This window comes from Phytophthora parasitica (assembly GCF_000247585.1).
Source record: "Phytophthora parasitica INRA-310 unplaced genomic scaffold supercont2.11, whole genome shotgun sequence".
NCBI classification, from domain to species: Eukaryota; Oomycota; class Peronosporomycetes; order Peronosporales; family Peronosporaceae; genus Phytophthora; species Phytophthora nicotianae.
This window is the reverse complement of record NW_008648997.1, coordinates 1502530-1524396: the sequence shown is the minus strand read 5'-3', so window position 1 is coordinate 1524396 and position 21867 is coordinate 1502530. Positions and strand designations below refer to the sequence as shown.

Genomic DNA, 21867 nt, shown 5'->3' with positions numbered 1-21867 from the left:
CTTCGTGGAGAATTGAAAATAATAAAGAGGTTTGACCTACTAGCTGTGGGTGGTAAAACGAATCTGCTTCACCCACTACTACGTCGATGCCAACGATCAACTCCATCCACAGAGTCATAAGCGATATTTGTGCAGAACCTTCGATAGTATGGATGTCTATTCTGTTGTAGAATCACTAATGTTAGCTTTTTTGCAGCGCTTGCCGCAGTAACCGAGCTGTATCTCCCTGGAAATTGTCGGGAGTGGCCACTGTCCTCTTCTCTTCTTCTTTGGTTGATTCGATATTTTTCGGTATTGCTCGTCTCAGCTTCCTTTTTGCCTCAGTAGCCCACGTGGAGAGCCTCGTTAGCGCCTGGAATGATACATTCTCTTGGACACGCTGCGTCTCAGTTTTATCGTCCACATTCCTATCTTCCTCGTCGTCATCTTCCAGTGAATCCGATGTCATCGAGACTGAGGCCATAGCCGCAGTTAACAAGTCGAATGATCCTTCTTCCTTCTCTTGACCTGTCGTCGCTGAAGAACCCAATGGTAACAGCGTGTTCTTGCGCTGCTCAATGCCCATGAGGATCTTCTTATTAGACACACCGCCATAAAATTCCTCCAGAATGACACCACGTTGGTGAGCCAGCATAACCTGTACAAACTCATCCTTATCAATGACGTTGTCCTCTCCAGCCGCACGGTTGTAAAGTGCCAAAGCATCTCGCCGGTCCATGGTCGGCTCCAGTACTGACACCAGCTCACAGAATTCCTGGAAGTCCAAAGTTCCGTCTCCATTTGTATCGACAATTGCGAACATATTGTGGATGTCTTGGATCTGGTGCTCGTATAGCACGAACCAGTAATTCATGATCTTCTCCAGGACCATATCGATATCCAGGCCTCCACCGTTTGCTAAGCATTTCTGATGAATCTCATCTTTTAGCTGACTAAGGGGACCTCCAGGTTCGTTTCTTGTAAACGAAAATGCCAAGTCGATCGCCTGGCATACAAGCTCGTGCTTGACAGTCACAGACTTGGGACTGACAAAGATGCCATCTCCGAAAAAAGTCTTGAGGTTCTGAGCGATGGTGACGGCTTGTTTTCTACCTTTCTTGTACACACCAGCTGAAGTAGAACTGCGTCAGATCTGAAATATATCTGGTTCAAACAAATAATGCCTTACCATTGAAGATGATCACGACTACGAGGAGGAAGAAGTCGACACCCTGGACCGAGCAGGCATGAGACTCGGGGTCTAGTGACCCCGTAAGAAGTCCGAAGGTTCGAACCCTGGCACTTTCCTGTAGTATTAACGTTAGTAGTAGATTTTATAGTAACATTCCAAGTCAAGATCCACGTACACGGGCATTTTTGCGAATGGCTGCGTCCAAGAAAACAAGTTGACTAATCGCAAGGTCCTTGAGTCCGTAGTGAAGGACGTACATTTCCATGATAAACTGTGCGAGGTTGTTTCGGGGTTTACCAGAGGAGTCGTCCTGCACGTCCTGGAACATTTTGGCTTGGTAGTATCCAATGATGATGCTGTGGAGTTCATTTAAAGTAAGAGGCTTACGCTTCAACAGGATCTTGCGCACTTTGGACGGCGCAATCTTCGCTTGATCGATGATATTGGCGATGCCGTAGCCGAATTTGTTTTTGGCACGGTTCTTCAGAATGAGGTCGTCATCACTGTCGGCCGCACTAAAGTGTCGCTTTCGTTTGCCTCCACTCTCGTTGTGCCGTTGGAGCTCCTCGAAATCTTCATCCGTTTGGAAGGATTTGTCATCAGTTGAGTTTTGAGCGTTTGCTATCTGGTCTCTCAATTCCTGAAGCTGCTGTTCGCACTTCCTCGCGCGTTCCTCGGCCTCATTCATTAAGGAATTATTCTTCAATCGCAGCTCGTTTGCGAGTTTTTCGGCCTCTTCAAGTCTCTGCTCCAAACTCGTCGTTTTTGCCTTCTCACGCTCCAACTCATCGACCACGTCCCCGACAATTTCTAGCACTTTGCGGTCGTGTTCACACAAACAGTCATCGACTTCGGCGCTCGAATTCTCCTTACGGGATTCCCCACTGTTTGGGTTCTTGATGACGTCCAACATGAGCGCTTGGAAACGAGTGATCCGAGCTGCCGATCGTTCAATAATCATGTTTTGCTGTGCATTGGACTTGACAAGAACCTGCTCTTCGATTTGTCTGAACGTAGAGCGTTGTTAGATATAATAGACTCGAGACGAGTAGAGAACTATTATACGCACTGTGTGATTCCCTTCATCTTGTCTTGGAGTAGGTTGCTCATGAGCTTGTCTTTCTCAACTGGGTCCATCTGATCTGCTATTGCTACGACTGCAGTGGCCGATACTTGAGCTTGCAGTGCTTCAACTGCTCCGAGCACGATCTTCTCCTTCTCTTGGTCATTTACGTATTGAAAGTTTAGAAGCACGTTTTGCAGCTTGCCGTTCAAGTCTTTCGCATGAGTTTTCTTTGTAGTGATAGCGTCCAGCTTATTCACTTGAAGCTGTTGATGTAGTTGCTTTAGCTGTTCATTTCGAGCTCGCTCTTCGTCTAGACGCTGCTGGTGTAAGGCTTGCTGTCTCAACATCTCTACAAGAACACGGCTTGATCAGATTTCTTACAATTATTGCGCTACAATTGATATGTTTTACCTTGCTGGAGATCCTGCTTTTGCTGATAGAAAATCGTGTGTTGCTCGTAAAACGTGGTGAGTCGTGTAAAGAACTCCAGCGCGTCTATCTCTCCGTTGCGAACCAATGAAGGATCATTATTCATGTAAATCGCTGCCCCCAAGCCGCTGCGCAGTCACAACATGTTACTGGATAAACATTTACTTCAACAAGTGGAGAAAACAAGGAGAACGTACTCGCAAATGCGAAGAAGAATATCTTCGTGTCTTGCAAACACACTGGTGGCTTTACACAGACAGTGGAATGCAATGGCTGTTTGTAGGCGGTTTGGAACAGGTTTACCCTGTGTCAGCACGCGGCTCTCTCGGAAGAGCATATCGCAGTAGAGCGCGTACGACGAGAAGCTCGCAGCTTCGTGCGAGAGCGACTGTAGCCACTTGGTGATCTTGTGCACATCTGACTGACCTAGAATCGCTCGTCTGGGCGATCGGATGCGTGCAATTCCAGCCGATGGTGACATCAAGGACGCAAACGACACAACCGAGTCGGTGGGCAGCTCTCCAACAGGAGACGGAGCTCTTGGGACGACATTCAACGGACTCATTGCACTCACGCGTGGAGATGCAGTTCGCTTCCTTTTGGTGAATGGACTCGAGTGACGGAAGAGTGAGGGGCTCTGAGGTGCCGATGGGGCGGTAAACGCCGCAGCGCGTGGACTACCACAGTGTTTCCTAGGTGTTAGAGACGACATCGGAACTCCGAGAAGGTCTGCTACCCGCAGTACGGACTGGTTGTGGACGACCCGGTCAGAGTCTTCGTCTTCATTGTGGAGATTGTCGGCGTCCACATAGCGAGGAAAAAGGAGTGGTCCCGAGTCGGAGAACTGGACTAGTCGAGGTGGGGGCATCGTCGTGAAAACAGCAAGTGTCCATGTTTGTGTATTTTTGTCTCGCCGAATCCTTAAGCAGTATTTCACTTCAACGACCATCACTCCGTAGATCGACCAGTACTTGAAAACGATGTTGTATATCTCACTTACTTTTGTTGGTATCCGTGGTACTGCCACCCGCTGTAGCTGATTTATTCGTGCGCTTGATCTTGTGCCGCTGAATAAGGCGCAGATTTGTGAGCGATGCAGTGAAGCCAGCTCCCAACAGTGAAACGCTTTTGTTTACTTCAATAACCATCATTTTGTTCAGGAATATCCTACTTGAAAGCACGGACAGCACATATAAGTGTTAGTCCTACCACGTACGCTAAGGTGAGGTTAAAAGGTGGCAATTAAAACATGGCTAGCGCTACTGGTGGTTTGAAAATCATTGCAAAAGAATTGTTTGCCATCAATAATTTAATTTGCATATTATTGCAATTATTTGTAATTAAGCTAAATGAAATCCTCCAAAATAATTTTGCACATGAAGAATTTTTAATTTGCCCATCAATAAAATAGGTATCCTCCATCACTGCAGACACGTTTGTCTTGTTATCTATTCAGCATCAATAACACTAGAGGATAAAGTATGCCGCTGACCCAACCAATTCGTTGTCGATGGTACTTTCCACCCAGAATGTATCGGACAAGCTATCCAACTTCATTCAGTAGCTCATATGGTTCTGATTCGCAGAGAAACGAAGACCAGATTAGCGTCTTCCTGATGTGGTGTGCAGTGCAATCGATTCTCCATGGGCCAGATAGGACGGCTCAAACTCTCCCGGCAAGGAATACCAGTTCGTCGCCCTCTCGACGAGAGCCACGACCACGTTCACTGACAAGGAGAAGATTGAGGTCGAGCTTGCTGCTAAGATTCTAGAACTAGGCGACGCAGCGTTCAAGAGCCACGTCAAGACGGTTATGCTACCTTCATCACTCGTGCAGCAAGTTACTGATGCAGTGGAAAGGAAAGCACTCATAAAAAATCCTGGAGGCATGCCACACGATTAAACTGGAGAATTATGGCGGCAACACCACAATGAACGAAGTCGACGGGAAACGCGTCGTATACGTCGGTGAGTTCGACGATCACTACTACTGGATGGCCGAACGCATTGACATTTAGAAAAGACGTAGCTCCGAGACGGTATTTGCTCTCAAAGGCAGGGACGTTGGCGGTGAAGGTCGTAAGAAGCGTACAAGAGTGTCGACAACACTGAGCAAGTGTTTATCTTCGATAAACACTTTACTATTGATACTAGAGTTATTAAAGTTGGCTGAACGCTGCACGACGAAACTCGTCCATCCAAAGTGACCATCTCCGACTCGAACTACATATGCGCAAATAACGCCAAAGGTTCCTCTCAAGTACTGGATTCGTCGGTTCCAGAGCCGTGGAAATGAAGCCTCCAGCTGCACTCAAGACGTTCAAGTTGGAAGTCACGACTAAGAAAGGTGTGGAGCTACAGGAGCTTGTTTGGGCTGACGGAAAGGTAGAAAGAGTCCCATTCATCTAATCACTCTGAGCGAGTTTGTCCAATACAAAGCCAAGACGCTCTTCGGAAAACTGGCTCGGAATGATCCTACATCGTTTCAAAACCGAGCGGCTATCAGCCTCATTGTGGCCGGTGTAGCCGGTGCTGTTACCACGGTCGCTCACCGTTACATGAACGTTGACGCCGTCCAAGATCTCAAGGTACACGTACGTGCTACCAAGGTTATGATGTGCACCATTAGCGATCGCCTCAGTATTAAGAATGATGTTAAACTCAGTAAGGTGCAGAGCTAATTGGTGAGTATGGCAAGCAAGGGTCTAGTAACAGCAATGGTATGTCTAGGAGACGTGGTCAAGAGCTGACGACTGTGCTATCCATCACCATCCAGCAGCAAATTAGGCAGCAACCAGCAACTACGTTCAACCATGACTCCACTTTCATTCCTATCCCGATACCAACCAACAGTCTTACTTTTTTCCAACGTTTTGGCTTTGGATTGCTGCTAACGCTCGATGAGCAATTCTTACAGGATTATCTAACGACATATGAGCAAAACGTGTAGTCCAACCTGACGCTAAGACACATATCTTACCTCAGCAAATGCACCTTAAGTATAGCCTGCCATAAATCAAATGCACCTTAAGTATATGAGGAAAATGATGAAATAAGGTGCGTCATTAATTTAATTGTTATCATAAGGTTTGCATTGAATGATTTGTGTTTCTTATTTTAAAAGCAATTTAAATTGCTCAAAAGTGAGATAATGAGCAATAGTTCTAAAAAGGAAATGAGGAAATACATTCTGGGAAATAAATATCAAAAGTGTTTTTATTCAATAGAAAAGATTTAACATTTAAAAAAAACGGTATACCAATAAAAATCAATTATTTGGACTCTTTTTTCTCTTCGCAATAATTTATTCCTCCCAAATTACACTTCCCGCGTCCTGGTCAGCCATTCCTCCGTGTCTGCTCTCGCTGGGTGAGCCATTTCTCGGCGCCTGCCGTTGAAGCTGCTGCACCCTGAATCCCACGTACAGAGCCGTAATCATTGCGCCTTTCGGTGTGTGTAAACCTCTGAATAGCTTCATCAGCGATGATTCATCACTCGATCGGTGCGGCAGTAGCAATAGCTACCAGCACCAGTCAAGCGAAGATCTTGTCATCCAGCGGTCACCTCTAAAGCTTCCAAGATCTACGAATTCCCCCTCGCTGTTCAGATGTCCCGGTTTACCCAACCAGTTGGTGCATTTTGATCACTGGTCCACTGTGACCGCACAAATTGCAGGCAGTGCAGGCTGAAGCAGGCCCGACTAACGGAGCTTAACGGCACCGAAAATCTCTACGATCCCCGCAGACGCGCTCTCCATCGAGGCAGACACAGCATCACTTCATTTCGGTTATTGCCTTGCCATTTGCCTCGTGATCCCCCAGTGCCACACTTGGATACATCTGATCCGTCTCAAACACGCAGCTCTATCTCGCTAGGAATGAATCCCTTCAAGACCTATGCGACCTCTTTCCTTCACCCTCCACAACGTAAACTCATTCACGAATCTGCTGGCCACCACACAAGCTCTCGACTGTCATGCGTGTCTTGATCTTCGCGGCGCTGCTTGCTATGGGCACGACCCAGGCCGCCAGCAGCTCCACGTCTTTATCAGGCGTGTCGTCCGCCTCCAGCTACGTACCATGGAGTCTCGCCGATAACAAGACCAGTCTGGCCATCATCGAGTCGCAGCTCACCATGTGCACTTACTCCAAAGTGGAGGAATGCATCCAGGACCCCAAACTCGTCTTGGAACTAGGCTCACTCTACCGCGCACCAGGCTACTGCATCGCCATGGACTCTGCCTACGTCAACATCACCACCACCAGCGCCGCCATCCCCAACCGCTACTACCCGACGTCTGTCGAGGAAGCGTATGACGCTGGCTTCTCCAACAAATTCTCAGAGTGGTCGGACACTAATCGAGAACAGTTCGAAGTGGACTGCCCTTTGCTCTACAACGAGACCATCGCTCTGGGCGAAGACATGCTCTGCTGTACTGAGTCTCAGTATACAGGTCTGTCCACTCAGGTCCGCATGATTCCCGGTCTCTGCTCGGCCTGTAAGGAGAATCTACGCAACATTTTCTGCCAGTTCACATGTAACCCCAACAACAGTATGTTCCTGGACATTAACGAGGTCCGTATTATGTCGGGCGATGACGAACACGAAGGCCAGATCTTCCCTGCCGTCGAGGAAGCCACATATTACGTAGGGAAGGACTGGATCCGAGATATCTACGACTTTTGCGAGGACGACAGCTCCTTCTCTTTACTGTGTAACCCGAATCAAGACTGTACCGACGGCTACGGCCTCATGGAGTACATGGGCAAGTACGCCTTCAATAGTATCGGATCTCCAGAGCAGATCAACGTGACGACTATGGATAAATTCTCAGAGGAGATTCAGACGACCGAGTTCTGCCACTGCCACTATGCCAACGAGACCAACTGCATATCGCCTATGAACAACAAAATGACGTCCTGTGTTGGCGTTTGTGGTTCGTTGTGTGCCGTTAGCTCCGACGACACTCGAACGTACACTGAAGCGTGTTACGGCGCCGAATCAGCTTCGTCTTCAGGTAGTAGCAGCGCTACAGGCAGTGGCAGTGACTCCACCTGGGCTGAACTAAACGAATACTTGGCTACCAACATTCCGGAAACAGACTGGGCCCCTCTCAACTACTTTTTGGTGATCTTTGGTGGAATCACTGGCGTTCTGATAATTGTGGGCTTTATCGTCGCTACTCTTCGTGAAAGGAGGTACAACGCAGTCGACCGTCGCTCTGGAACACCTCAAGTCATTGGACCGGACACTCCGGATTTCCATGGAGTGGCTAGTGCGATGGCTGGAAGTACCGGGTACTTGAGTTTTCTCGATGATTTGATGACCAAGAAGTTGCGGCTTTGGGCTGCGTTCGTATCCAAGGACAGCCGACCCAAGAAGATTATCCCCATGGTACTGGTTGTCGTTGTAGTGTGTGCTGTTGGTCTGTACAATATTGACATTGAAACGGATCCGATCAAGCTGTGGGTGTCCACATCCAGTACGTCTTACGAGGAGCGCCAGCACTATGGAGACATCTTTAACCCCTTTTACCGTTCCGAGCAGATTATTCTGGTACCAAAAGACGGAGGTAACATCTACCGCTCTTCGATTCTGAAGGAGGCTATACGTGTGCAGAATGTGGCAGCTAATGTGACGTATACTTCGGATGATGGAGAGACCACGGTGGCTCTGGACGACATTTGCTGGAAAGCTACTGGTACTGGTTGCACTGTCAACTCTATTACTCAGTATTTTCAGAACAACATGGAGCACTTTGAGTTCTACGAGAAATATGGCCTCGAACTGGAGCATTTCAGTAATTGTCTGTACTCCCCAACGACGTCGGATGTGGCACTTTGTACAGAGTTGAAGAACGCGTTGGATGATGGTGACTCACTCCCTTCAAGTATGAGTGATTGTCCATGCTTATCAGCGTTCGGATCGCCCATGAATCTGTACAACACATACCTTGGTGGATTCCCTGACGGCGCTGAGAGCAACTACACGCTCTTCCTGGACTCGATTGCTTTTGTTTCTTCGTATCTGAACTACAACTACGCTGACGATGACAAGAACGAGCCTGCGATCAAGTGGGAGCGTGAGTACATCAAGACGATGAAGAAGGAGGCCGAGTCCAACTCGGTGTTTAACGTCTACTTCTACGCCGAGATCTCCGTTCAAGACGAGGTGGATGCTGAATCCAGCAACGGTATGGGTCCTGTGGCGTTGAGTTATTGTCTGATGCTGATATACATTTCTCTGGGTATCAATCGCTTCAAGTTCGGCCGTGAATTCTTCATCTCGTCCAAGATTGTGGCTGGTTTCTGTGGTGTCATCAGCATCGCGTGTGGTGTGGCGTCCACTGTCGGCCTGTACATGTGGTTCGGAGTCAAACTTCAGTTAATTATTATGGAGGTCGTCCCTTTCCTGTCGTTGGCGATCGGTGTCGACAACATTTTCCTTCTCATTCACGCTATGACCGAGAAGGAGGACCAGATGCGTCGTGAACAGCCGAGTCTCTTTGTTGGTCTTGAGCATAACCCGAAGGCGATTGAGGAGATCACCACGACGATCGTGTCGGAGAGTCTGGCGTACATTGGTCCCAGTATCTTCATGGCATCTGCGGCTGAATCGGTGGCCTTTGCCTTCGGTTCCATCTCTGCGATGCCTGTGGTGCTGTGGTTCGCAGCTATGGCCTGTTGCGCTGTGGCGATCAACTTCTGCTTCCAGATGACCTTCTTCCTCTCCGTTCTCACTCTGGACAAGCGTCGTGAATTGAGTGGCAAGTACGATATCATCTTCAAGCGTGTCTCATCCGTGACAGCACAGGCGCCTGTTGCAGGTCCTGATACCTCACAGCAGTCGTCCGAGCCGCTTGTGTCGCTGCAGCCCAAGACTCCAGAAGCAGACGATGTTCGGCCGTCTGTCACGCCAAAGAAGCACTCGCTTACTCAAGTTCTGGACTATTGTGTGGACGTCTACGCGTCGATTTTGACCCACAAGCTTGTCAAGATGATCGTGCTATTGGCGTTCCTAGCTTGGACTTTGTGGTCGATCTACTCGATGGAATCACTGGACCAGGGACTTCCGCAGAAGGAGGCGATGCCGTCCAACTCGTACATGATTGAGTACTTTAACGCACTGGACGTGTACTTAGCGACTGGATCGCCGGTGTATTTCATTGTAGAAACTGGTTATGGTCGGAATCCGACGTCATGGTCGTTAAATGATGAAAATGTGGAGACGATCTTCTGCAAGTCGAAGGATATCTGCGGCACTTACTCGATCCCCAATATCATGAACGCACTGGCCAACCACGGCGACGAGACTGTGACTCACATTAGTCCTGGGACGACGTACTCGTGGATGGATGATTTCTGGGGCTTTGTGAACCCTGACAGTGAGTGCTGTCGTGTAGATTCAGAGGGTGCGTATGTTCCGATCGAGACTGGCAACGACACGTACACGACTCTGAGATCAAGTGACGACACGTGTCTCGTTTCGTCTGAGACTGTTCCCCCTGTGCCAGAAGACGAGTACATGTCGCTCTTCAGTATGTTCGCGACGGCCAGTGCTGGTACATCGTGCTCGTATGGTGGTGGCTCCATCTACCGTGGCCAGTTTAGTATTGACACTGATCCTATTCCGACCGTCACGTCTTCGACGCCAGCAGTGAAGCTCAACAGCAGCGGCTATGGTGACGAGGTCACGGCTTGGTCGTACATGGTAACGGGTACATCCAACCCGACCCAGCAGCGCTACATCGACTCATACAAACAGAACCTTGCGGCGGCCGAATGGATCAGCGAAAAGACTGGCGTGGATGTCTGGGTATACAACTTGACATACGTATACTTCGAGCAATACCTGACCATCATCCACGATGCGTACGAGCTCATCGGTCTGTCCCTTGCGGCTATCTTCGTGATCACGACGCTATATCTAGGCAACGTGTTTTACTCGCTGGTGATTGCGTTGACAGCGACGAATATTGTGGTGCTGGTGCTGGGTCTGATGCAGCCATTGGATATTATGCTCAACGGTCTGTCGATTGTGAACTTGATTATTGCGGCTGGTATTGCAGTGGAGTTCTGTGGTCATTACGTTCGATTCTTTGCCAAGGCAAATGGGACGGGAGACGAGCGTGCTCGTGATGCCCTTCGTCAAGTACTGACGTCTGTATTGTTCGGTATCACCATCACCAAGGTCATTGGTCTCAGTGTGTTGACACTTGCCGACTCGCGTGTGTTCAAGAAGTATTACTTCCGCATGTACATGATGGTGGTGGTGTGTGGTGTGCTCAACGGCATGATGCTGCTGCCTGTGCTGCTCAGCACGATCATTGACGTCAAGGATTTCTTCACACGCAAGCGGTCAAGGAAGAGCGAGCTCCCGTCGGCGCCTGTTACTCGTGTTGAGTAACTAAGTTGCATGTAGCCCTGAATGTTGAGGACAATTGAATATGAACTAAGCAAAATATACTGCAGTAATTTTCGATGAGCAAAAAATGCGCTTTGTTGCAACTTCAACCAGAATGACCATCACTCTATGATCGTGTTGCACTGCAGCTTCAACAACTACGACCCATCACTCTGTGTTATACTCATGTGGCAACTACAGGCTTCTCCTCCTCCTTGGCTCCGTTCGCAGTCTCCTCAACGACTCCTCGGCCGATGGGCTCTGGCGCTGTATCCGTCGCCTCTGCCTGTTGCAGCACCACGATGGTGAACCTCAAATGCTGAGCGATAATCATCTCGTGCATCTTTGTGCGCAGCCTCAACCACTCGATCTCGCTCTCGTTCGGGTCTGGGAAGAGCTTGTGCAGATGCTTCTTGGTGCGACCGTAGAGACTGAGCACGTGGTAGGCGTGCATGATGGCCTCCTTGTACTCCAGATTCTCGTACTTGACCACAATACCGTCATTATTCATGAGAATATACGACGTAAAGCCAGGCTTGCTCTTGAGCTGCTTGATCACTTCCTCCACCTCGTTCGGAGCCGCCGCTGCCATATCTTCTGCTGCGTCTTGTCAAACTTTGCAAAATGGCTCGAACCGACGCAAAAACGTTCGCTTTAACTGCCAGTTCTTCGACCATAATGGCACAAGGCTCTGGTTCCTACTATGATGACTATATGCGCAGCAATGCCATGCTCAAGCACTGCAACGAGAAGAGCACCAAGAAGCTATTGACGGATCGCAACGCTTACATCTCGTTCCTGGAGGTGCAACTGGAACGCGTATCGGCCGCTTGTTTAACCACACAGACGTTCGAGAAGCGCCTGGCAGAGCTGGAGAGTGCGCAGATGGCCAACGACCAGAAGCTCGGGTCGCTTTCTAAGGTTTTTAGACTCAATCAGGAGTACGTAGAGCAGATATCACAACAGGCACAAAGTGAACTCGCAGGACACGCAGCCAAAGTGGACGCCTGGATGGAGAAATTCTCGGTCGAGTTGGAGCGACAACAACCGCGTATGGCCACGCTGGAAGAACAATTCCGACAATGCCAAGAGTATTTGCCACGACTGGTGGAAACTAATGATGCAGCACTCGATGGTGTTAGGCACCAGGTCCAGCAAGAGATCGAGGAGTTAAAGGCACAAGTGTTTGCACTTGAGACTCGAATCGAAGACATTCACTCGAGTCAAGCAGCGACAGAGCGAAAGGTGGAAAATCTGGCAACACACAAACTCGATAAGGTGCGTGGACAGCGACTGCTATAATGACAAAGAGGGTAGCGCTTAGCGTTGCGAATACAGGAGTTGGCACTTGTACGGTCGTCTGTGTCGGAGAAGAGCTTTCAACTGGAGAGAACGGTGGCTCAACTGGTGAGAATCCTTGTTTCTTAATGTGAAGGGAATACTGCTGACGACTTTTATTCTCTTAGAGCAAGGATTTGGAGCAGTTAGTGCACCAAATTGACGCGTCTTGGCGAGCTGAAGCGTCGGAGACAGCAGATCGATATGAAGCGTGTACTGGTGAGCTACAGCAACGACTCAATCAACTTCAACAGGATCTCGAACGCGGACACTCAGAAGTCAAGGACGTGCTGAAGAAATGCCTTGACACTCAGCACCTTCTAAGTGGAACTGTGGTGGCACTTCAGTCCGAAGTTGATGGAGTGAAGGAAGCTGCTGCCTCCCACAAGAACAATGAGATCATGTCGACTGCGATGGAAGACCTACGAGAGAAGCAGATCACGCTGAAGAATGCGTTGCAACTCTTGCAGGCTTGTGCTCTTGAAGCTCAACAGGCAAACGAAGATCGATGTAGCAAGTTAGCTGACAGAGTGGCCGCTGCTGAAGATTCATTTGAGACTCGGACCGACGATTTGGTTTGTTTTCAACACCTCCAGTTCCCATTGTATTCGTATATCATCCTTTCTTCTGTTTGTGCACTGTGATTATCTCTAGCGGAGGCGAATGCTCGCTGCACTGGAAGATGTTGGAGACAAACTTCATCAAGATGCAGATGCTACCACAGAAAACACGGTAGGATCTGCATTGTTTTAATGTAATGAAGTCTACTCAATAGTAGGTTTTGACAGCTTCTGGCAGCACGGAAGGAGACTGAGTCTCAAATCGGACACGTAATGGAATTTTCGACCACACTAGAGAACCGTCTACGCATTTTGGAGTACACTGTTTTGTCACTAGAGGTATTTGATGGGAGTTCTACCACAAAAGATACGGCTAGTCTACTAATCAACTGTTGTGGATTCTTTCGTTCTTATGTAGACGAAAGTGCAGCGAAGTCGAGCAATCTCAGAAGAGTTAGGTCAGGTCGGAGGCTCCCCACCCGAGATTGCCGTCAACTCCAGGAAACAGCTATCAGATCTTGATGTGATTAGCCCAGGACATAAGATGCAAGAGGTACGACACATTTCATGACGCTATTCACAGAGTATAAATGCTAACAACTTGCTCTAATGATGCTTGGTGATTGCCAGCGATCATTTGACGAGCATTTCTACCAACAAAGAATCCGAGAGCTCGAAGAACGGCTGCACCGAAAAGCTCAAATTGAAGAAGAGCAACGTCTTCTGTTTCCTGAGCGTGAATACTCATCCAAATCCTCCATTGCGTCTTCCGGATACATTTCCAGCTTTGCAACGGACGATCTGCCACGACGGACTCACTCTATGCTGAAAAAGGTGCATGTATAATGGAACGAATAACCTCAAAACAAGTCCCTAACGTATGCTGTTCACGACTAGAAAACTATCAAACGGAGTTCGAAGACGGCACAACCAACCTCAGCATCGAAAACACTCAAGCCTCATAGACTTCAGACAGCTCGTCAGAAATAATTAAAACCATTTGTTCGCTCGCAACTCGTTTGAGAACGAGGAGTAACTACCCACTAATTATTATTAAGACATGAGCGCATTTCCTTCTTCGATCGTCTTGAGTAAATAGTCTGCTGCTGGCACCCCAACCGCGATTTTGTATTCCTGTAGGAAACAACAGTTCACACTACTTAGTCGAAAATCTATGAGTAGTAGCGTGCATGTACCTCCAAGATGCGCATGATCCGATCTGCTGACTCGTATCGGGCCTTGATGATCGACGCTATGTGTCGTCGAGACTGCCGCGATCCCGGTCCGTTGGGTCCACTAAACTCCAAGAACTCTACGCAACAAAACAATTGTAGGTCAGGCCTGCGTCAAGGTAACGGTAATTTATGCCAAGTACTTCGAAGTACCAATTTCCCTGTGCGTCTCCTTTGTGATCTCGTCCTGAAGAATGTGCAGCAGATGCTCAATCTTCCTGCGGTGACGATCGATACGAGCAGTTTCTGTAGCAACAGCATCTTTGCTGCTTTGTTCTTTATTGATTCTAAAGCTTAACATTGCAAAACCAAGCGTTAATCCAGCGGATAGAATACCTAGCTTGAAATCCACGAGCTCATTTACCTGCTACCACGGCTTTGCTTCCGTCGATCGAAAGTGTAGAACTGCTTGTCGATCACGGCACAATGACGCTCTCGCGCCAATGCAGACTACAAGTAAAGCCAAGAGCAGAGTGAGAGATCATCTACATCAATTAACAAAGTCTCAGCATAGTAGAGAACGAACCGCAGCTAGCGCCACCTCCTTGTCAGCCTCCATCTCACGTTCGCGGACGAAAAACTCTCGGTCTTCGGCAGCAACTGCCGGCGAGTAATAACGTGGTCCGTTTTGCCCAACAAAGTGGATCGTGTTATCTGCCGGCGAATCCATCGCTCGCATGCTCTTCATGAAGTTGCTCATGTCGCTCTTGATGCTGTGTACCAATGTATAGAGCACCTCCAGCAGGGACGTAGCAGCTCTATCTCGAGGTGGTGCCTGCACTTCTAACGACGCAGAGCTAGGAGACTGCACTAGTCTTGGCAATACCACAGAGCTCGAGTCTTTTCGTGAGCTTCCAGCTGAAGGAAGACGCCCCGCTTGGCCCCAGAAAATCCCGATGGAGCTCCCCGACGATGTCATTACTGATATCACCCCACTAAATCGCTCATTTGTCCTCTATTTATACAGCTTTGTGATCTTAAAGAGGCTAATCCTGCCTTGTTGATCGATGCGTTCGTAGTGCAACATCGTAGCACTAAAAGCCAAAAAGTCCGTCATCGCTTCGTCCTCCCCTCTGGCCTCGTGGGCTAAGTAGGTGACTGTCTCCTGGTTGCTAAATCTATAGATACTACGCGCCAGATTCCTCCAGCTCTCTTGACCGTAGATGGGGTTGATGCAGTCCGACACAAGGATGTAGTGGTAGCTACTGCGGGGTGGCGTCCAGTCGGATCCCCATACAAACTCGGCCACCTGTAGACGCGCTCGTTCGCTGTCGGACGCCGCGTTAGTCTCGACGTTGCGCTGCAGCAACTCAAGCGCCTCGTGTTGGTCTGTGAGCAGTACGTCAGCACCCAGTGAGGCGGCCATAAGCCCCGCAAGACCACAGCCACTGCCCAATTCTAGTACTGACTGTCCGTCCTTAACGTTGAAAGTTGCTGGCGATTCGGAGGCGAAGCGTACGAGACGCTCAGCCAGGAAGCGGCTGGCCTCCCACACACGTGACGCTGTCCAGGCATCCTCGAAGATCGGAGCCAGCTCGGCGCTGCGTAGCGTCTCGGACAGCGAGTAGCTGCGTCCACCGACGGTCACTTGTTGCGCCATTGCTGCTTGGTGGTCATGAATGGACCGTTTCTTGTACTTGCAGTTTGTATGGTCACTATTTCCTTCGATAGAATGACATATCGTCACATTGTCGTAGCAAGTGCAACGTTGTATGAAGTCGCACCCGTTCGACCGAACTGCAGAGATGTATCCATACACCTGTAGCTGCTCGAAACGGAGGGCGGAACTGGCGCCAAAACCTGTAAGCGAAATGGAAGAAAGATCGTTTGGTAGTGACGGCAATGGGCTTTGCGTGTCTGTGTCTCTCGAGTGGCGGCTGGTGCCAACAGGTTGTCGATGTTTCAGGTGCAAGCTGAGACTGTTGCATGATCTTCTTGCCTCGATTAATCACTTGAAAGTAGGTTGCCCGCTGCTCACCTTGGCCAGCTCTGGCAGCTACTGTATTGTTCGCGGTGTAGAGAGAGCGAGAGCTGGTGGAGCAGCCGCGAATACCTGCTGGTCAACCTTGACAGGCTTGCGCCTTCTGTTAGTAACCCCAACCGTAGAGGTAGAGCGAACTTGTTGTGAAAATGCTGGCACTTGCATCGCTTGCAGTATTCCTCGTACAGTGGCGTTTGCCTCACTTCGATTGAAGCAACAAGACCGTCACTGTAGACAAGTTCTTTTTTCCTGTGAAAATATACACATGTACAATGTAGCACTGCACGCTGAATACGTCGAGCCCGATCTCAGCGAATCTGAATACACTCCCACTTCGACATACAGTCGCCAGTAAGTCTGTACCCCTCTCGGCGTCCGCACTCGCCACAAAACCCTCTGTCGCCTGTTTCGTTGGCACACACGCAGGTCAAGCAAACTTGGCTCAAACTCGCACTCCACGCACTTCAGATTTGCACAGTACATGTCAAAATGTCTATGGATAGTCGTCTTCTCGCTATTTTCCCCTTAGAATTTCTTCTTTCTTTTTTGAATTTCTCTCGCGAAATGGCTTGATAATAACCAACCACGATCGAGCAACGGCCTTTCACTTGGAAATTGTATGAAGAGACCCGGCTCTATCACTCGAGTGATCTGATGCCCTAGCCGCAGCATGAGGTCGTACTAGCCTGCTCTCTCTCGGTCAGAGTTCACAGTCGTCTGGCCCAGGGCAGTACGCAGCGGCATGCCGCGCCCCGAGTACGCGCCCTTCATCACATCGCCCCGAGGCGCGTCCGTGCCCATGCAGCATGGAGGTCCTTCCGTCTCAGGTTCGGCCCCTTCCGCTGTCTCGGCGCTCACGGCTGCCGCGTCCGAAACCTTCAGCGCCGCTCTCAGCGTCGCCAAACTCAATCTGCATCGACGTCGACGTCAGACGCTCACAGACTCGAACGCGCCCACTAGTCACAGCCGCGGCAATGGACGACGTACTCCGTACTTGGACCGAGACGATGACGAAGAGGATGACCCTTTTGAACCCCCACAACAGCAGCAACAGGAGAGATACCGCAGTCAGCATCGACCCAGGAAACCTACGCGCTCCCCTTCATCGTCGAGATCGCCGGCTCCGTCGCCGTCGCGAGGATCGTCGTCTTCCACGCGGTCGGGGGGCTTTGCGTCCATGAACTCACTGTCTCTGCGCTCGCCGTCTGCGCGTTCGTCGTCGGCCACGTCGCCCTCGAGTCTTCGCGACGAGAGCATGTCGTCATTGGTGAGTGATATGGCGCAGAATCTGCCTGAACTCTCGACCGAACGCATCGAAGCGCTCGTCAACTTCATCGACAGGTCCGTAGACGACGCCTACAATCTCAGTCTGGGCTTCGGACGCGTGCGTTGGACGCCCAGCAGAGCGAGAGAGGGCGTGACGATACATCGAGCGAGGAGCGGACCGGACAACACGCTGCTGGATGCCGCTGTGAGGGGTAAATGCAACGTCAGCGCCACGTTCCGAGAGATCAGCGACCTGCTCATCACGGAGACCAGCGCCGACTTTGCAGACCACGAGAGCGCAGTAAACCCCAGCGAATTCCTGGACGGACAAGTGCTGTACACTCTGGTGCCGCGCACGCCTGAAGAGCGCTTTGTGTGTGTCAAGTGGCACTGTGTGCGGTCTCTAGCTCCTTCTGTTGCCAAGCATAGAGACTACGTCTACGTGGAGCTTGTGGATTCGTTCGAGGACGGCGACGGTCGTCGTGTCGGCTACAGACTGTGCAAAAGTGTAGAGCTGGACGTGCTCCCTCCTCGTGATACTAAACACCTTTTTGTACGTGCCAAGACGCTGACACTGCAGACGTGGAGTGAGCGCGCGCCTGGGAGCCTCGAGTTTGTGACGATGGTGATCAACGACTTGGGAGATCGACTGCCCTCGTGGCTGGTGCACAAAATGGTGGACACTGCAGCCATGCGCTCCGCCTGTATACGAGACCACATCAACCAGCGTCGTCTGGACATGCTCGTGTACGCTGGGCCTAGAGATATGGTGCCGCTCAGTCGTCGCGTGTGCTGTGTGGTGTGTACGCGCAGCTTCTCGCTCGTACGGAAGAAGTACAATTGTGCAGCCTGTGGCGACGTCATCTGCAGCCAGTGCAGCGTACAGGAACTCGTGACGGCTCATCAACGACTCAGTGATCTATCAGCGCCCGGAGGCAAGCGCAAGACCCGAATTTGCGTCAAATGCAGCAGTAAAATGCAGAGTCGAGAGCTGCCGCGTCGTGCGTCGTCTGCGCGACAGAGCGACAGCTCTCGAGTCAGCTCGGACGGTAGTCTACGCAGCTCTCTGGCGTCTAACAGCTCCTTCTTGGCGCGCTCGCACGCGTCGGCTGGAAAAACGTCGGACGAGACTCGACGCAGTTTTCTCTCGGACTCTACGGCCGGTACAAGCTCCCAAGACTCGGTGGAAGAAGGCAACAGAGGGAGTGGCAATGGATCCTCCGGCATTCGCAAGCAAGTGCCCAACATGTTCCAGTTCCGACCAACTTCGTCGTCTATGGGCAAGAACGACCGACTGTCCAAGGCTTCTACGTCGCCGTCGTCGCCTGGAGACGAAGAGGACAGATTAGACGTGGAGGAACTGCAGCCGCAACTGTTAGGTGATAGCATTCTCGCGCCTGCACCTGTGGAACTTGATCTAGGCATTGGCAAGTACAAGGAGACGTTTACACAGCAGCCGACAAGAACCGAGAGAGACTACGAAGCTGAGGCAGCGGAACTGGCTGAGTTTAGTGACGAGGAACAAGAGTATTCCGAAGACGACGCTGGCAACTTCCTCAACACTGAAGGCCACAGACACGACGCGGTACGGCAGTCGTTATCGCAGGCTACAGTCATGACGCTGGATGTGGACGGCCCGACGGTGTACAAGGTGGAAGTGGCGAGTTTCCTGACTGAAGAAGAGAATGCCAGCTTGGACACCATGTCCAATGACTCGGACTCTGCCAGTTTTCTCACTGTGGACGAGAACTCGAAGATCGTGGAGAGCAGGTTTAGTGGCAAGATGGACAACGTGCCTATCCCCGTGCAGGTGGAGGAGCTCATTGTCGAAGAAATCATGCCGGAGAATGTGCGCACGGTCCCGCGCCGCAGCTTGGAGTTGGAGGAAGTGGAGGTGGAAGAGCTGGTCATAGAGGAGATCCAGCCTGTAAATGTGGGCATCGTCCCAAGACGCTCCGAGGAGTTCGTGGTGGAAGAGATCCAGTCTGAGAATTCTTCTCGACTGAGTATGGAGACACAGGAAGTGGAAGTGCCCATGGTGGTGCGCAAGGTAGCCAAGAAGTTGGTCGTTGGCTCAGGTGGACGTCGCAGTCGTGATTCCAGACGAGCGCCGGCCCCGCGGCCTACAGGAGCTCCTCCTCCACCTCCTAAGGTGGCAGACATGCTTACAAATAGTATGGCCAACGCCAGTGCCACGAAGAAGGCACGTGCTGCGCCACCTCCGACCCCAACGACAACACAGAAGTCCACACCGGCGCCAATGCCAGCGCCTGCCCCAGAACCGGAAGAGGAGACACTCAAGCTTGAAGACTTGCAGGTGCATCTGGACCGAATGAACCAGATCTCGGCCAGTCTGCGTGATCTTCGCAAGGAAATGAAGTCGACGACCGAGGCCCCGGTCAGTACGCAGACGGCTATGGCTGCACTCACATCCTTCGAAACGAAGGCAAACGCCGAGCGAGCAGCCAAGATCGCAGCCAACTTCATCAGCCTATTGGACCGGAACGCAGCCCCCGCAGCTCGACGTGCTCAGCAGCATCTGAAGCAGCATGACGGACCCCGTACGAGTCTGTTCAACTTGACGCTAGCCATGGGTGATGGGACCTTCGTGGACTACCTCGTGGACTCGACGTTTGAGGACGTCGGGGAGAGCCCCGACGGCCAAGGCATCGGGTGGCAGGCTGTGGTCTCGCAAACGACAGGCAAGCAGTATTTCTTCAACCAGAACTGCGCGCTTGCGTCCTGGACTTTGCCTGGACCCGACGTGTACCGGGGAATGGTGTACATGGTGCTCTAAGATCTGGAGACCCCCGTATTATTTAGCTAGCAACAAAAGGAGACCAACTTGAGTCCAATCCGTGTACAGTTCTGCGTCTAAGGAAACCAGAGCAAACAAAATAAAAGAATAGTGACGTCCATCAAATGCTTACCGCTCTTGATACTTGAACTTTTCACCTGTACGGACAGTCTTCCGAGCTGTGAGCTGTAGCAGGCATACTGCAGTGCGCACACTCAGCGGCCTTGGGGGTTCCTGCATCCGCTGACGACGTGATGCTCGTACGAGGCGTAGGAGGTCTTTTATCCATGACAGAGGCTGCCAGATTGGCGAAGCGTGACGAGAAACTCGCAAGTCCGGAGCTTGGCGTCGGTGGTTTGGCTGCAGTTGGCACTGGAGGAGGCAACGAGGCACTGGATGTGACGGACGAGCGTTGGTTGGAGATTTCCGACGCTGTGTCTGTCATGCTGCGGTTGCGTGGCGATCCTGGACGGAAGACAGCGAAGCGAATGAGCTTCTCCTTGCGCGCAAGTTTGCCCAGTAACTGGGTGACCTGCTGCAGCGACATGAGCGACGCGTTGGTCTCGTTGATGCTCATGATGTACATGCCTGGATAAACGTCTCCATGCCGCTCAATGGGCCCTTTTTCGCCAGTCGGGAGGTTGGTGAAGCCATGAACGACGGCGCATTCCTGGATGCCGCTGTCCAGTAGCACACCCAGTGGACCAGGAGGCACTCGGACCTCGACGATCTCTTCGATCTCGTTGTCACTCTCACTGTCGCTGTCATTGTCGAAGAATGCCGCTCCTTGTAGAGCTCCCTGTAGCATGGCGTCGTAGTCTTGAAGTAGAGTGACCGGGATCTCTGCATATTGGTAGTCGAACTTACGTAGCTCCTCATAGTACGGGTTGGAGCCGACGATCTTGTAGTCTGTGCCGGCCCAGAGATTCACCAGCTTGGCTTCTCCTTTATCTTCATAGTAAAGGCCGCGTACACTGCTCGTGCGGATGCTCGTGCTCGGCTCAAAGAAGACGACGGTGGCTTTGCGTCCGAGGTGGGAGATTACTTTGCCGTTTAAGCTCTCGGGTTCTAGTAGTAACAAATATATCAGTATTAGTCGTGATAGCAGCTCTTCTTGATATTCTATTGCTCACCTTTCATAGGCGCCACGCAGCCCTGAGACCGCAGCAACTCGATGATCTGCAAGTGACCCCTCCAAATGGCCAGATCCAGCGCTGTGTAGCCATCCTGACAGCAACGTTACGGTGTTAGAAGGCTGCAAAATACCATTTCACTAGTATCGCAGTAGTATTACGTCGGTGAGAGCGAGGACGTCGGCCCCGTACTGCAGTAACATCATGGCGATCTGCGTGTTCCCCACGAGGCAGGAGCAATGAAGCATGGAGAAGCCGCCGCTCTCGGTAAGTGCCGCCACATCTGCCTTGCCGATTTTCAGCGTCAGGTAGCGCCTCGCCTTCTCCACACTTCCCTCCAGTATCGCCTCGCGTAGATACTGATTGCTCTTGCCCTGCAGCAGATTCATCCTTTTGATCGATTCTTTTCGCTTTATGAGTTTAACCCACGCCGAGTTTTGGAGTCTGATATTCTAACCTTATGTACATTTGGTGTGTAGGATCGGACCAAT

The 21867-nt window shown here is 50.8% G+C and overlaps 10 protein-coding genes across 10 annotated transcripts; 4 read left to right on the top strand and 6 right to left on the bottom strand.

Moving 5' to 3' along the window:
* Positions 1 to 88: 88 nt before the first annotated feature.
* Positions 89 to 3620, bottom strand: PPTG_07418 (hypothetical protein). The gene is made up of 6 exons (XM_008901593.1): positions 2864 to 3620; positions 2649 to 2794; positions 2241 to 2586; positions 1347 to 2178; positions 1169 to 1286; positions 89 to 1110 (listed from the first exon to the last, which is right to left on the bottom strand). Exons 1-6 carry the CDS (start codon positions 3613 to 3615, stop codon positions 182 to 184), a joined length of 3123 nt encoding a protein of 1040 aa, XP_008899841.1. The 5' UTR covers positions 3616 to 3620; the 3' UTR covers positions 89 to 181.
* A 556-nt stretch (positions 3621 to 4176) lies between these two features.
* On the top strand, positions 4177 to 4684 carry PPTG_22103 (hypothetical protein; the record flags this gene model as incomplete). The annotated part of the gene is made up of 3 exons (XM_008901712.1): positions 4177 to 4179; positions 4324 to 4476; positions 4553 to 4684. 3 exons carry the CDS (start codon positions 4177 to 4179, stop codon positions 4682 to 4684), a joined length of 288 nt encoding a protein of 95 aa, XP_008899960.1.
* Positions 4685 to 5071: 387 nt separating this feature from the next.
* On the bottom strand, positions 5072 to 6105 carry PPTG_22102 (hypothetical protein; the record flags this gene model as incomplete). The annotated part of the gene is made up of 3 exons (XM_008901711.1): positions 5072 to 5267; positions 5647 to 5672; positions 5989 to 6105. 3 exons carry the CDS (start codon positions 6103 to 6105, stop codon positions 5072 to 5074), a joined length of 339 nt encoding a protein of 112 aa, XP_008899959.1.
* Positions 6106 to 6188: 83 nt separating this feature from the next.
* PPTG_07417 (hypothetical protein) lies at positions 6189 to 11180 on the top strand. The gene has a single exon (XM_008901592.1). The coding sequence runs from the start codon at positions 6642 to 6644 to the stop codon at positions 11070 to 11072; it is 4431 nt and encodes a 1476-aa protein (XP_008899840.1). The 5' UTR covers positions 6189 to 6641; the 3' UTR covers positions 11073 to 11180.
* A 33-nt stretch (positions 11181 to 11213) lies between these two features.
* PPTG_07416 (hypothetical protein) lies at positions 11214 to 11661 on the bottom strand (the record flags this gene model as incomplete). The annotated part of the gene is made up of 1 exon (XM_008901591.1): positions 11214 to 11661. One exon carries the CDS (start codon positions 11659 to 11661, stop codon positions 11254 to 11256), a length of 408 nt encoding a protein of 135 aa, XP_008899839.1. The 3' UTR covers positions 11214 to 11253.
* Positions 11662 to 11747: 86 nt separating this feature from the next.
* Positions 11748 to 13813, top strand: PPTG_07415 (hypothetical protein; the record flags this gene model as incomplete). The annotated part of the gene is made up of 7 exons (XM_008901590.1): positions 11748 to 12347; positions 12408 to 12476; positions 12536 to 12982; positions 13062 to 13139; positions 13196 to 13306; positions 13386 to 13520; positions 13598 to 13813. The coding sequence occupies 7 exons, from the start codon at positions 11748 to 11750 to the stop codon at positions 13811 to 13813; spliced, it is 1656 nt and encodes a 551-aa protein (XP_008899838.1).
* Positions 13814 to 14020: 207 nt separating this feature from the next.
* Positions 14021 to 15118, bottom strand: PPTG_07414 (hypothetical protein; the record flags this gene model as incomplete). Its single annotated transcript, XM_008901589.1, has 5 exons — positions 14021 to 14101; positions 14164 to 14279; positions 14353 to 14486; positions 14564 to 14649; positions 14726 to 15118. The coding sequence occupies 5 exons, from the start codon at positions 15116 to 15118 to the stop codon at positions 14021 to 14023; spliced, it is 810 nt and encodes a 269-aa protein (XP_008899837.1).
* A 36-nt stretch (positions 15119 to 15154) lies between these two features.
* On the bottom strand, positions 15155 to 15799 carry PPTG_07413 (hypothetical protein; the record flags this gene model as incomplete). The annotated part of the gene is made up of 1 exon (XM_008901588.1): positions 15155 to 15799. One exon carries the CDS (start codon positions 15797 to 15799, stop codon positions 15155 to 15157), a length of 645 nt encoding a protein of 214 aa, XP_008899836.1.
* An 858-nt stretch (positions 15800 to 16657) lies between these two features.
* On the bottom strand, positions 16658 to 21853 carry PPTG_07411 (hypothetical protein). The gene is made up of 3 exons (XM_008901586.1): positions 21538 to 21853; positions 21377 to 21470; positions 16658 to 21311 (listed from the first exon to the last, which is right to left on the bottom strand). Exons 1-3 carry the CDS (start codon positions 21763 to 21765, stop codon positions 20398 to 20400), a joined length of 1236 nt encoding a protein of 411 aa, XP_008899834.1. The 5' UTR covers positions 21766 to 21853; the 3' UTR covers positions 16658 to 20397.
* Positions 16865 to 20383, top strand: PPTG_07412 (hypothetical protein). Its single transcript, XM_008901587.1, has one exon. The coding sequence runs from the start codon at positions 16923 to 16925 to the stop codon at positions 20241 to 20243; it is 3321 nt and encodes a 1106-aa protein (XP_008899835.1). The 5' UTR covers positions 16865 to 16922; the 3' UTR covers positions 20244 to 20383.
* Positions 21854 to 21867: the final 14 nt, after the last annotated feature.

Coding starts and splice junctions, on each gene's coding strand:
- PPTG_07418 (XM_008901593.1), bottom strand. CDS start 3,615: ATGGTCGTTGAAGTGAAATACTGCTTAAGGATTCGGCGAGACAAAAAT. Junction 2,795..2,863: donor ATTCTTCTTCGCATTTGCGA/GTACGTTCTCCT, acceptor GTGACTGCGCAG/CGGCTTGGGGGCAGCGATTT. Junction 2,587..2,648: donor AAAGCAGGATCTCCAGCAAG/GTAAAACATATC, acceptor GTGTTCTTGTAG/AGATGTTGAGACAGCAAGCC.
- PPTG_07417 (XM_008901592.1), top strand. CDS start 6,642: ATGCGTGTCTTGATCTTCGCGGCGCTGCTTGCTATGGGCACGACCCAG.
- PPTG_07412 (XM_008901587.1), top strand. CDS start 16,923: ATGCCGCGCCCCGAGTACGCGCCCTTCATCACATCGCCCCGAGGCGCG.
- PPTG_07411 (XM_008901586.1), bottom strand. CDS start 21,765: ATGAATCTGCTGCAGGGCAAGAGCAATCAGTATCTACGCGAGGCGATA. Junction 21,471..21,537: donor ACGTCCTCGCTCTCACCGAC/GTAATACTACTG, acceptor CGTTGCTGTCAG/GATGGCTACACAGCGCTGGA. Junction 21,312..21,376: donor CTGCGTGGCGCCTATGAAAG/GTGAGCAATAGA, acceptor TGTTACTACTAG/AACCCGAGAGCTTAAACGGC.